The sequence below is a fragment of the Cyprinus carpio genome, chromosome B7 (genome assembly GCF_018340385.1).
Source record: "Cyprinus carpio isolate SPL01 chromosome B7, ASM1834038v1, whole genome shotgun sequence".
Lineage (NCBI taxonomy): Eukaryota > Metazoa > Chordata > Actinopteri > Cypriniformes > Cyprinidae > Cyprinus > Cyprinus carpio.
The window spans coordinates 22,759,942-22,773,663 of record NC_056603.1 but is presented as its reverse complement, the minus strand read 5'-3'; the positions used below and the strand labels follow the sequence as shown (position 1 = coordinate 22,773,663).

The 13,722-nt window shown below is 37.6% G+C and overlaps 2 protein-coding genes across 3 annotated transcripts; one reads left to right on the top strand and one right to left on the bottom strand.

Annotated features, from left to right (window-relative positions):
* Nucleotides 1-148: 148 nt before the first annotated feature.
* Nucleotides 149-3,384, top strand: si:dkey-23n7.10 (SPRY domain-containing SOCS box protein 3). 2 transcript variants are annotated; one of them, XM_019107157.2, is made up of 5 exons: nucleotides 149-322; nucleotides 600-766; nucleotides 1,068-1,199; nucleotides 1,485-1,675; nucleotides 1,770-3,384. In XM_019107157.2, exons 2-5 carry the CDS (start codon nucleotides 607-609, stop codon nucleotides 1,971-1,973), a joined length of 687 nt encoding a protein of 228 aa, XP_018962702.1. In that variant the 5' UTR covers nucleotides 149-322; nucleotides 600-606; the 3' UTR covers nucleotides 1,974-3,384. The 2 variants fall into 2 exon arrangements, with proteins under 2 accessions (XP_018962702.1, XP_018962701.1); XM_019107156.2 differs by having other exon boundaries at nucleotides 600-775.
* On the bottom strand, nucleotides 2,383-13,721 carry LOC109093422 (rho GTPase-activating protein 1-like). Its single transcript, XM_042727973.1, has 13 exons — nucleotides 13,565-13,721; nucleotides 10,391-10,535; nucleotides 9,133-9,225; nucleotides 8,961-9,048; nucleotides 7,832-7,963; nucleotides 7,662-7,748; nucleotides 7,422-7,520; nucleotides 7,204-7,314; nucleotides 6,935-7,011; nucleotides 6,623-6,700; nucleotides 6,417-6,545; nucleotides 6,084-6,187; nucleotides 2,383-4,217 (listed from the first exon to the last, which is right to left on the bottom strand). Exons 2-13 carry the CDS (start codon nucleotides 10,524-10,526, stop codon nucleotides 4,047-4,049), a joined length of 1,305 nt encoding a protein of 434 aa, XP_042583907.1. The 5' UTR covers nucleotides 10,527-10,535; nucleotides 13,565-13,721; the 3' UTR covers nucleotides 2,383-4,046.
* Between the last annotated feature and the right edge of the window lies 1 nt (nucleotide 13,722).

Sequence of the window (13,722 nt, the reverse complement as noted above, 5' to 3'; positions counted from 1 at the left end):
TTAGCTCGACGTTCGCCCAGCGGATTGGCGAAGGCTTGGCTCATGAATATTAATTAGGGTGCCTTACTGGAAGCAACGTCAGCAATGGCTATTATAAAATTCATGAGCGCCGAAGTACACGCCTACTTCCATATTTAGATAAATCCAGTGTTGTTTTGACAGCAGTTGTGAAATGTTTTTGTATCGTCCAGCTGTCTGAACACCCACATATAAAACGGACTGTGAAGCATATATTCCTTTAAAAGCGGATTTCAAGTGCCTAAAAGAAAGTTTTACTTTCTTCTTTATTTCACATCGGATTACATAACTAAGTGTACACTTGGTAAGTCACGTACGTTTTCTTTATAGTATGTTATATGTGATGTGTAGGTTGTGCTCACTCGTCTGAATGGTCTCCGCGCTTTGAAACATCAAGAAATAGGCTAGATAACTCAGCATAGTACACTCGTTGTCTGTATGTAATAACTTATGTATATTACCTTAGAAATAATCGAATGATATCACACTTTTTTGCTTTTGGTAATGTGGAATATTGGGTAGCTTAAAGTTTATTTTGTTTATACTGTACATTGATATGTATGGTATGCTGTGTGTTGTAGAGAGCAAATGTTGCGCTCTTTCAGAGGTCACACCTGGGAGAGTTGGGAATGGGATCCGGACAGTAAATCTCCTGATGCTCATCTCTCTCTGTGCCGACAAGCTGTCTATTTTCACATCAGCCCTCTGCTGGACAGTCAAGGAACTGCTGGGGTCAGAGGCACCAAAGGTGAGACCAGTGAGTACTGTAAATAGCGCTGCTTTTGTTCACAAGTCAGCTAGTTTAATTATTGTCAAATACAGTGTTACATTTAATCAGGCTGATACTGTTTTAGGAGTATAGACGTTCAGTGATAAGTAGTTGTACATTAAGTGCTAGTTTCCTTTGCATCAAGCCTGGTTCAAGTTAATTTTTAACCAGCAATTGTAATGGTAGTAAGGCTTTTATTATTCTCTAGTAGAGTTGTGTTGTGGCAGAATTTTCTGATAATAATTGATTACCACAGGATAACGCTTATTTCTGTGTAAAGGATTCACTCATGGTGAGCATTACTGGGAGATTGAGTTCCTTGAGCCTCCATATGGAAGCTCTGTGATGGTGGGGGTCGGTACCCAACATGCACTTCTGCACACAGGGGATCAAAAGTTTGTTAACCTCATAGGTGAGTCATGTTCCTTTTAGGAATGCTCATATTCTTCTTCAACCAAATCAGCCCAGCCCAGCTCCACTCAGCACAGACGTAAACTCCCTCAGGTTGATCGTACTTGGCAACCTAAAAATCTAAAAAAAAACATCTAATTATCAAACAGGAATTTTGTCCCATCAACATTGCGTAGATAAACAAGGGAGGAAAAGAACAGAACAAGCCGAGAGTACAAAAGCACACAGTGTTTGTCTTTGAAACTGTTTGTTATTGTTCTGATCGTCCGGTTTTCTTTCTTCAAAGGCATGGACGGTGAGAGTTGGGGTCTGTCATACAAAGGCTTCATCTGGCATAATGGGAGGAGTCGAAAATACACAGAGCCTTTTTATGAAAGAAATACAGTCATTGGGGTTTTGCTGGACTTGAGCGCCGGAACGCTGACGTTCTTCCGGAATGGAGTGAACCTTGGGGTGGCCTTCACTGGCCTGGAGCAGGTAAATATCACTGCACTCAGAGTACGTGGAAGTACTGGATGTATGTTAAATGTGGGAATTTAGAATGCTCCCGTAACTTTTGTGTTCCCTGCAGGTCAGCAAGGCTCTGTATCCTCTGGTGAGCTCTACGGCCCCGGAAACTGAGCTTCAGCTGGGTGTGAGGAGCCAGAGGATCGCCTCCCTACAGGAACAGTGTATACACATCATCACACAGTCCCTCTCGCATTATAGACACGCACACGAATTACCATTACCCACATCTCTGCTCGGTCAAATACACACACATGCCAATTTATAAACGGGGCACCACCTGTTTCTCCAACTTCAAATAACACAATTCTGTCCGGTGCAACAGATACATTTTATATGAAGCCTACCTCAAAAATGTATATTTTATCACTTAAATTGTACAAAAACCACGTGACCTTTTACTATGTAATCATGTTGCCATTTGTATTCTTAATTAATTTGCTATTTCTGGATGATGTTGTTGACAATGATTGTGTTCCAAAATAAGATATAATTACATGTATTTATAATTAGTTTTTTATACTCACAGGGTAGTTATTTTGGAGACAAATATGTAAAAGCCAATGAAATATATCTTCCTGCTTTTAATAAGAAAACTGTGGTAAAAGTGTTTTCATTTGCTCTCCACAACCAGGGGATGTTCTAAAGCTTATAAAACAAACCCACAGAGGGAAACCTTTTACACCATCTCTAACAATTTATTACTCTGAAGATATCACAACATGATATACAAAAGTAAAGATTGCAAAAGCACAGAACACACTTTAACAGCCAAAATGGAAGAAAAGAGCCTTCACAAAAGAAGTAATGCAAAGAAATACACTACAGTACAGGTAAACAGGTAGATGTTTGGATACAGGTACAACAAAATGGCACAAAGTTCACAGATCTGTCCAGAGAAAGGGAATTTAACAGCTAATATCATCGCCAGTTCACTCCATTAAGGCACACAGACACTTGGGTTTGAGGGCGCTTGTCTAAAACTAGTTAAGCCACTGGTCCACATGTCAATGCTCGGATGGATTGACATGAACAGGACGTTAACATAACACAGTAAACAGGTACAATTCGATATCAAGGCATATGACACTTAACTCATTAGTGCTTTATAATTAGTGCCCAAGTACCTGCTTTATGGTTCTTTTGGAATTCAGACCCATTAAACCAAACTCAATTCCATACGATTCAAATCCATTAATCATAAAATTAAAGCGAACACGTACAGAGCCCTGTGATACAGTTAAATGTTGCTGTACTTGGATTGTATGCACTCCAGTAATAACTCATTGCACTATGATATGTTTCCTCATAGATAAAACCACAATTTTACTAAGACGACAAAATAACATCAAATTGTTCTTTGCTATTTTTATCTTCTGGCTATTGTTTCAAATGCGCCCATGTGTAATGGCACTGTCCCCGACAGGCAGTACGTCTTCTAGTAACAAAAAACAAAATAAATATGTCTGGGGTAGAATAATACAACAGAATTACTGAACAGACCACACACACACACAAATTACACACAACTCCACACATACAGATCGAAGAAGCATAGGTTTTGATCAGAAAAATAACTTTTCTTTTCTGTTTCAGCATCAGGAAATTTGTGCTGGCCATAAAGCATCTGCCCTGTTCCTGGAATCAGTGAGATGCCACAAAAAGACGAAAAGATTCTAGAAAAAAATAATATAATGATATGAAAATATAAATGAAGACTGAATGAAAGTTCTTTGAGACGATACATAATACCATATATTTAAGAAATAAGCATGTTTAAAATAAGTGTTTCAAGTTTAAGTAGTAGTGCTTTATACTTGTCCATAGCTTGTGCCAACTATGGCTTACAAAAATAAGGACGTGTGCATGTAGTCTAATTTTACTTCTTGGAAAAATGAACTGAAATGAATTCGGTTAAGTTGAACAAACAATATCCAAACAAAGCTGATGAGCTACCAAAACATACAAACAAAAGCAGCTAAAGCAGCTACCTGTACACATAGTTGCTTTATTGATTTAGGCCTCCGCTAACAGACCATATAAAAACTCTTGTACCTGTGCAGTACCATTAGGTCTGACAACAGCTACATGACTTCTGCAGGAGAGAAAAGGAGACGATTGTCAGATTTTGATCATAGCCTAAACGTTTGTGACAGCTTGACCGCTCCGTGTCCTCCAGTATCTTTTTTTTTTTTCATAGCTTCACCCAGTTAAAATACTCATGCATTTGGCAATACTGAGGGAGACACGAAGGACGGGACACAGCAACAGAGGAGCAAAGCTATGGACCGGGGAGGGACAATAACCGGAGAGGAGTCCTCGTGAAAAGTTCTCCCGCTCCTCACTGGGTAAAGACCTCCTGATGTAGGTCGAGCAGGATGCGGGTGAAGTTGTTGATTGGTCCGATCGCGCTGAGTGTCATGGAAGCATCCTGCCCCCACAGCAAGTTGGGCCCAAACACCACAGCCAGGTTGGCATTGGTCATCTTATTGACTTCACTCTCAGCAGACACCTGCACATCAATAACAATGAAGATCAGAAATACTTGAAGAAATGCTTGAAGGAGAAAGTAGGAAAGAAATACTTGGCTACAGCAATTAGAAGGGCTATTTATGGCTGCCTTGGGATTTCCTGAATAATTATCAGCTATTATTGCTTTCTTTTTAAAGAAAAATACAGGGGCGTGGGGGCACATGCAATGACTGTGGCAACGCTAACATTTGAAAGGATACTATGGCAAAGTTATCGCTTTCTTTATTCAAACATATTAATTCAAACATTTTTCATATGATTTTCTTTTTCTTGAATATATGGTTGACCTGAAGAATGAAAGCTATATCATACACTTGGAAAATTATGAGCTATATCACTGCTTATCGACACTAGGGGTGTGACATTACACTTAGCTCACGAGATGAGACAAAATACAGATACTTGGTTCACTAGAACAAGACAAAATTTTACAACGCAGTTGTATTTAGAAATATCTGAACTAATCTAGGGCTGTAACTAATGATTATTTTGACAACTGAGTAATCTGATATTTTTTAGTAACACAAACAGACCTAAGTGAAAACCAGGCTTTAGTATAACTATTTATATATAAACTTAACGATGAGGCAATAATATTTGGCTCAAATAAAATAACAAAACCAAGTAACTACATGATTGTATTGAACAACGTTGTTAAAATACATAATGTAATATGCCTTTACATAATTTGAATATAACCAACTTAAATACATTATGTATTAAAAGAATGGCCACAGGCAGAAACTTTTATTTTGAAATCACGATGTACACTACATGGCATATTTAGACATAGATTGATGTATTCTCCTTTGTTGGCAAACGTTACAAATCTAGTGAGATAATGCACACTGTTTTCCCTGATGAACGTTAATTCACATTCACAGCATATACAAAAGAAGAGTTTAGCTCCTTTAACACATACAATCTTCACTGGTAAATTTCTGGGAAGTTACCATTAATAGATCATGTGTGAACAGGACCTTTTCAAAAATCTAAATTTTTCATTTTTTACATAAAATAAATGATAAACAATAACAAGTTACATTCCAAATTGAAATGTAAATATAGATATATAAATACATGGAAATTCTGTGTTACAATATACACTACTATTCAAAAATGTGGGGTCAGTCATTCAAAGAAATGAATTATTTTTTTTTCAGCAAGAGTGTGTTAAATGGATAAAAAAAGACATAGTAAAGACATATTGTTAGAAAAGATTTCTATTTTGAATAAATGCTGTTCTTTTTAACTTTTAATTTATCAAAGAAAAAATTATCAGAGGTTCCCAAAAAATATTAAGCAGCACAAGTTTCAACATTGATAATAAATCAGCATATTAGAATGATTTCTGAAGGATCATGTGACACTGAAGACAACAATTACTAATGAAAATTCAGCGCTGCGTCAACGAAATATATTATATTTTAAAGTATTTTTAAATAGGAAACCAATATTAGAAATTGCAATAAAATTTCAAAATATTACTGTTTTTTTGATCAAATAAATACAGCCTTGATGAGCAGAAGAGACTCCATTAAAAATCACACTGATCCCAAACTTTTGAACAGGAGTATAAATATATAGCACATGTGCATATTATATTTTATACATTCACACACACACACACACACACACACACACACATACATACATACATACATACATACATACATATATATACATACATATATATATATATACATACATACATACATACATATATATATAGATATAGATAGATATATAATTATATAATATGTAAATGTATATGTTTAAACAAGTTCAAATAAATTTTAAATAAAAATTCTTATTGTTGAACATTGCCAATTATGTTGAGTATTACCTGAGCAAGAAACTGTATGAGGAAGCGCAGTGATGTATAGTTCTCCTCAGGAAGTGATGTCAGCATGTTCCGAATCCTTTCTGCCTGCGACTCTGTGTCAACATCTGATAACAACACACAAGGAATGCAAACTAAGTACGTGTGAATGTGTGTGTGGCCGTGTCACTTTCAAGGCTCATTGTAAACAGTCTACATGCAAAAACTGTGGTTTTAACAATTGATGTCAGTATAGTAGGCACTAGGCGGACAGACGTGTGTGTGTGTGCGCTTATGTAAGCTTATCTGGAAGCTGCTGGTGCTGCTATGCAAGTGCGTTGTGTTTTGTGTTCTCACTGTGGAAGTTGACAATGTCGTTGTAGAGCTGATAGGTGAGCAGCGGCTCTGGCAGTTCTCTGAGGAACATCTTTAAGATCACAGCTGCCAAGTGGACATCGTCCAGCTGAGAGAAATTCACTTCCTCTCCTACAGACACACGCAACATTCTAAGGACTGATGCCAATTATTCTTGTGAACAGGAAATGTGCATCACACAACTTTACCTGAGTTATATTTCTGCTTAATTTCCTTAACCAAAGAAACATTAGCAGAACGCCGGAATATTCCCTCTGTCTTAAGACCTAAAATAAAGGAAATAAAATTCACATTCTCAATTTAAGAAAGTAAATAAATACATAAGTTTGCACTATTCTATAATAAAATTGCCCCAGTACTCAACAACCCACCGCTGAGGCTAAACAAAAAGACTACTATTAGTATATCCAACCTTACGTGGATAGATACAATACACTCACGTTTAGAGGTACGTAAAAGATTTGGTTGAGCCATAAATCTGACTTGACTAAAAGACCTACCATTCTCTTGCAGGAATTCAATAGTAGCCCGCATGACTAGTGGAATTCCCTCCGAGTCTGCCGCACTGTGTCTCAATCTGATTGCAAACAACAATAAAAAACACCTCATATCTAAATGTGAGTTTCTCATAGTGCACAATCAAAATGTACAAGTTTTTCTATAAACTATAAATGAGATCATAATCTTCAACTACATTAAGTCCAAATCTTAATTTCATGCTTTCAGTCAGTAACAGATTGTAGCTGTGTGAGATATGAGAGAAACTTACGCTGACAGTGGGACCCCAAACTGCTGGGAAGGAAGAGGAGGACTATGAGGAGGAGAGATCGGTCCAGGGACAACAGACGGCTTCAGGGACAGACGGATCTTATCATCATACCTACACAAAGGATCTCTTGAATGCATCTCAAAAGAACGGTTTATCTGGGCTAAGAAATAACAGTGTGATCCGAGCACATGTATAACTGCATATATAGAATTTCTTACTCTCGGACTCTGTTGGGGATCACCAGCTGATCACATTTCACAATCTCCTCCAGCTCACTCAAATAATTGATGTAGTTTATCTTACGGCCGAACTTAAAGCTGAAAACAGAACATAAGCACATCGGTCTGTAGTGTATTATGAAGTATAGAATACAGGCTGTAAGATTCAGATTACAGTACAGATCACACGCTACAATCAATGTGAGAATAAAATAATATTGAGTATAGCGTGGCACTGACCTGATGAAGGGTTTGAAGAGAATAAGGATGGTTCTAATAAACATAGTGGGATGGACAATGTACAGTGCCTTGATATTTTTCTTATACCTGCGAAAGACACAGCAATACTGAAGTTTGACAACCAATCAGGTTTGCACTCTGAGCCTCTCACTAACAACAGCATCACTCACTTCCTGTCAAACTCTCGATAGGCATCTCGAAGCCAGCTTAGAGAGGGCTTGTTCTCGCTGGTCAGACCATGATGGAAGTAGATGAGGGTATAATCACTCTCCACATACTTATCAAGAGTCTGCTTCAAATACCTGCACACAAATATTAATAAATGCACACCAAATCAAAACTCTTCTTTTTTTTTTTTAACCAGAGTTCACATTAGACACTAAAACAAACAGAAGGGACATCTGCACTTAATCAGCTGTCAATTACTGAAACTTCAGGTTTTATTTATTCACTTCCGAGTCATTTAGACACTCGGTCTAGACATTTGTTCTAGATTTCATTACACCAGCCATACTCTTCTCAGACAGCTCCTGAAGTTCACAATGGGGAACTAAACGAAGTCTTGATTTCACTTCATTAAAAACTTCACTGTCTCTTAGGACACTGTCTTATGGTGTTTTGACTCACTGAACACAAGATTAATTATTAACTCAGCATATGAGTGGTTGACATTCAAGCAAAAAAACTGAGGAAGGAAAACCTTGAGAATATGTATAGACAATAATACAGTTGTCCTAAATATATTTCTCACAGGACATGTCTTTTGGCATTTTAAACCAAGTCTAGAAAAAACTGACAGTTAATCCCTAAAAGTGTCAAATATTGTGACATATCATACATTTATATAAAAAGGTAAAACAACAATTATTTTCAATAATTATTAAAACATAGTATTCTAAAATTGACATATCCTTGTATATTTTAACATTGAACTGAACAAAAAAATAGAATGTAATCAATATATTTACAACATATCAATTAAAATCTAAATATATTATTAACCAAATAAACCGCACAAACAGAGATCAGCTGACACGTCAAAAGCACTCTCTTTGTCTCTAGGGACAACTTCTCTCCTTGGATCGTTATCAATGTTTTTTTTTTTGTTCCCTGCACTTGACCTTGATCTTTAAAGTGTCTTGTGCTCATCTACGTATGTTAGTCTCAAACCAGGTCAAGTAAAACACCAATATAAGGCGATGCAGAATTATTAAAAACATAGCTGATACAGTGTATTGAGCCCAGCTTAATATATCTATTAATGAACCACATAAATGAAGTAAGAGCAGCGATGCCTACATGAGAAGTTTATGATGGTCCAGCTGATGATGGGGAGGCATGCGGCAAGCATTAAAAACAATGACCTTCCGACCAAAGTTATCATCACCTACAAAGAAAGACAAAAATCAGAAGACTTTAGAACTAGAATAAACGCTAGCTGGTGATGCTTATGCATTTCATAACACCTCACCTGCCACCTCCACAATCTGATGTCTGGCAATGTCATAGAAGGGGTCGTCCCAGGGCAGATGTGAAGTGCCACCAAGGCTTTTAATATCTGAAGCTGCAGGAAAGAATAGAATGAATGCTACATTGCAAACAAAAATAAAACACCATGTAAATATCCCAAACACAAGCTCATGAAAGAAAGTCATGTTCTCAGATTCCTCTCAGCTCTAGCTCAACCAGATGATCAGGTTTTGAAATGAACACCCACCAACCCAACAAATACAGGTCAAATCAGCTGTGGTTGGTAACTCATATCATGTCCTCCAACCAGAAACCTTTAACATCAAAACAAAGCATAACGAGGGCTGCACACTGGAAAAGATGCATGTACATACACTGGTGGCACATATGAAATATAATAATATGGATTATCCCTTCTCTTTCTCCAAACCCCCAGGAGACGAAGCCACTTTTTCTCACTTTTTTTTATGCGTCAATGGAAGAATAAATTCAGTTTGCTGACTTTTTGTGATATAACAGCCTGACAGCCTGCTAAACATTCATTTTGGAGTTAGATATATTTGGAAATTACAACAAAATAAATGCTGTTTGAATATGGTTTTTATTCCTATTTAAATTAAAAAAAAAAAAAAAACATTATCATGGTAGTCGCAAACAATGATTGACAGTCGTAAAATTGCCATTCAAAAAGTGAAAAAAGTGACTGTCATGAAAGCTATTCAATGACTCAGAATCAGGCTTAATTGTTAAAATGTTTTCAAATCTGATTGATTTGATCACCAGGTTTATTTCTGATATTTTTGTTTCAGCTAGCAGAAATTCTAAATGACCAGGAGCTTAATTTAGTAGCCAAACTGTCCAGTAAGTAAAATAAATAAGTTAATTTCAAACTCTGCAGATGATGAATCAATTGGAGTCAGCCCGCCCAGTCATCCTCTGTAAGAGTGGTAAAGTGTGTCGTAAGCGTGTATATATGTATGTGTGTGTGCAGTGTATGAGTAATGCTGCATGACTTGAGTTCTCTGCTGTCTCTTAAATAGGCTGTGACAATTATGTCAACTGGAAGGTTTCGGCTTCACTTGCCTCCAAAAATATAGCAAGCATATGACTGGTATTCATGAAAAAATGGTAGAGTTCTTGGCAATTACTTCCTTTTTCTTACACTGCTTTATTCTTTGAAAAGATCAGAATAATTCTGCAAAATGAAACTAGATTTTACGTATGACAAACACGCACAATTCCCACCACCATGCACTCACCGGATTTGCTCAAGCTAACAGGGTCATCTGGTAGCCACTGTTTGTCCTGTACCAGTTTGAGCTGGTCCAGGGCAGCGCTAGGAGAGTCGTCCCCTCCCAGATCATCGTGAAGGTCCACCAGCAGGTCAGAGGACATGATGGTCCTCTAAGACAACACAATTGACGCACAACAGTTAGACACAGAACTGCACATTACAATACAACACAATTTTATGCTGAGATCTGTGAAAGCTCAGCTGCCTTCGCATTGGGTCTGTTCAGCATAAGCCTGGGTAAATGCAGCCTCTTCACACGTGCACACTTGCATGTTCAGTGAATGACTCACATGAGCGACCACAATGACAAATGCTGAACAGGTCATTTGAGTTTATTTCCTAACCTAATCTTGCGAACTATGAATCTGCCCTTCATGAGAACTGTTTAACACCAGTTCCTTTCACAATACAGCACATTACTGTCATAACACATCACTAGAAACTGACTAATATTAGCTTTATTTTCTGGCTTAGATACCGGTTCATACTTTATATACTGTATAATTTACAATAATGCAAATATGTTTGTCCACGATTATTTAATTCTTTTGTTATAGTGAAACCAGCATATAAATTAATAATATTTGTATTTTTCAGGATAAATTGTTGGTCATAAATGACACAGCTAATAGACTAGGAAGCAACTGCAGAATTGGGGGGAGGGGGGATTACCATTTGTTCTTTCTAAAGCATAACGCATTAATTTGAAAGCTTGCCAGTAGATTTCATTGAGAAATCCATGTAGTGGATTAATGAAGTAGCTATAAAACAGCCTCACTAGCCTTGCATTAAAGGGAAAGTTCACCCAGAATGTTTGAGCTTCCGTTTCATGTGATGAGCTGTGTATGTGTGTCAATCATTACGTATATGTAAATAAAGTCTAAATTAAACCTGGATAACCACAATGATCACAATATCAATCCCCTCAGCAAAAACTTTTAGATGTTGTGTCAGAATGGTCAAGCTTTGTGGAACCAAAGTCTTAATTATATTATTATTTCTTATGCTGCATTCTGTACTTAACCTATTAGTATTAAAATATTGTGGCATTGTGAATGTGCCATACTTTTTAATCTGTGCGTGTGTAGCCACAGGGCTACTAGTGCAGGCATCAGTGGGGCTCAGACAGTGATCTGCTGTGACAGTCCCTCGCTTTGGTGCCACGCGGCAATGTGGCCGTCCAGCCGTATACTGACAACAATTCTGGGTTTTACCCTTTGCTCTTATTTATATCCTCAACCCTTCACATTTACTAACATCTGTGACAGCCTTTATTCTGCTACGACATCCACGTCCATATCTCTAATTAATGTGATAACAGTCTTCAGGTGACGTAACCCGGGTCATTAATCTTTTGCTCTGGTTTATAACATTTCTGTTATCTAGCCTTGTTGCTGACAGCAATCTTGGTATAGATTGCATACAGTTAAAGAAATCATAAAGAAGCTTTCATCATTCTTAGATTGCAAGCTGGACTATCACTGATGTCAATACTTGATGACACATCTTTTGGTTCTGATCAAACATTAGCCGTCCAAAATCATTCCTCTTCCACTCTACAGTGCCATTTAATTCATTACCCAGTTTAAAAGACCATCAGCAAAAACAATGAATGCGCCTCATTCACAGTTGTGTTTCAAAGCTGCGCTCAGTGAATCAACCACAATAAAAAGCAATAATCATGTTTTTCTCATGTATTTATGAGTTTATAATTATTAGCAAACAAGGTACAATCAAGATTTCACTTTCATTTACAATCTTATGAACAATACTACAGGAAAAAATGTTGCTCTGTGCTCATAGCTTGAGTTCTGTCCATACATGTGGTAGTTTATCTGTGGCTGGTCAGTAAATCTGTGTGCAGACATCACTCATACCAGCTGAAACATTCCTCATTCACAAGTGACTAAACGTCTGCTAAAAAAAATGCAAATGTGATAATTATCAGTTCTATTTCAAGTAGAGCCAGACGGTTCAGATGTGCTCAGCTGACAAACACACTGAGATGCCATCGAATCATCTGCAGAATGAAGCAGATGAAAGTAAAACTGAGTGTGTGGTGGTCTAGACCTCAGTGTTGTCATGTGATTCTGCGATCTCTGTCACCATCCACACACTGATCCAAGCAAGAGAAAAACATAAATGATCTCTGCATGCCTCAGATGAGCACATTAGCAAATGGCTAGATTAACTGTGATAAGGTAATTTGCGAGAATGTAATTTGCAGAAATTTATTAAGGTGCTTAATAAATTGTGAGGGTAAGATGGATATAAAGGATCACTCTACATGGCCCCGCAGTGAAACAAATGCTTATATACATAGAATATATACAAAGATATATATATATATTCTATGTAAGTCTTTTATTTAATAAGAGGTCATAAAACCTGCATGCACTATAAAAATGAAAAACGCCAGGTTTTAGATGAAGTATACCCTGTTACACTGCAATACATGTCAACAAACCAAAACCCTATTTTTGTTAAACTGGTACGAGTAACTCCATGTACTTTAAACAACCATGGTACGGCCAAGATTTTTTCAATCCTTATTTCATAAATAATACTACAGGAGAAAACAGTCGACACTGGTCTGTGTTTAGTTTGATTTCTGTCAGTCCGTCTATGTGCGCTGTATCTGTGGCAGGTCAGTAATCTTCTCTCAGACAGCATAATCGCGCATGTTCTTCCAACTTTAAGAGCATCTTAATAAAATGGCAAGCGTTTACTCTCTTTGTCATTGTGTTGTGTACTTGCAGGTCTAGTGTCCAGCTCAGGACAGATAGTGACGGATTCCGCGTTTCTAGGGAAACGCAACATCTGGACACGCAGCCGCGCGTTTATCCAGCAAAAACAGACTCAACGTGAGGGCATGTGATTTAAATAAGACGCATTAGTGTAGGTCTCAGTGATGGCGTTAAGGCAAAAAGCCAGATGCCGCATATATTCGCTCGTTATGATTAATCGACAGTCAGCTAAGCTAACTAGCTGCAAACCTGTTTCATTTCGATTTAACAGAACGGAAATTCTAGCAAGGGTTGCCCTGCTGTATGAATAGAGGATTGTGCGGATCAGAGAGCAAAATAATGAGCAACGAAACAACAGATGTTATGAATCACATATGGAGAAATTAATTTACCTAATTTTCAGCGCTCCCTATTGAAGTCTTCGCAACTCTGCCAATCTTGCAAATTTCACGCAGCACTTCCGGTTTGCGATCCGTGTAGCTCGGTGTAAACGGCCCGGATGCAGGAGACCGTGTGACCCCGCCCCCGAGAATGTGCTGTTGTCATAACG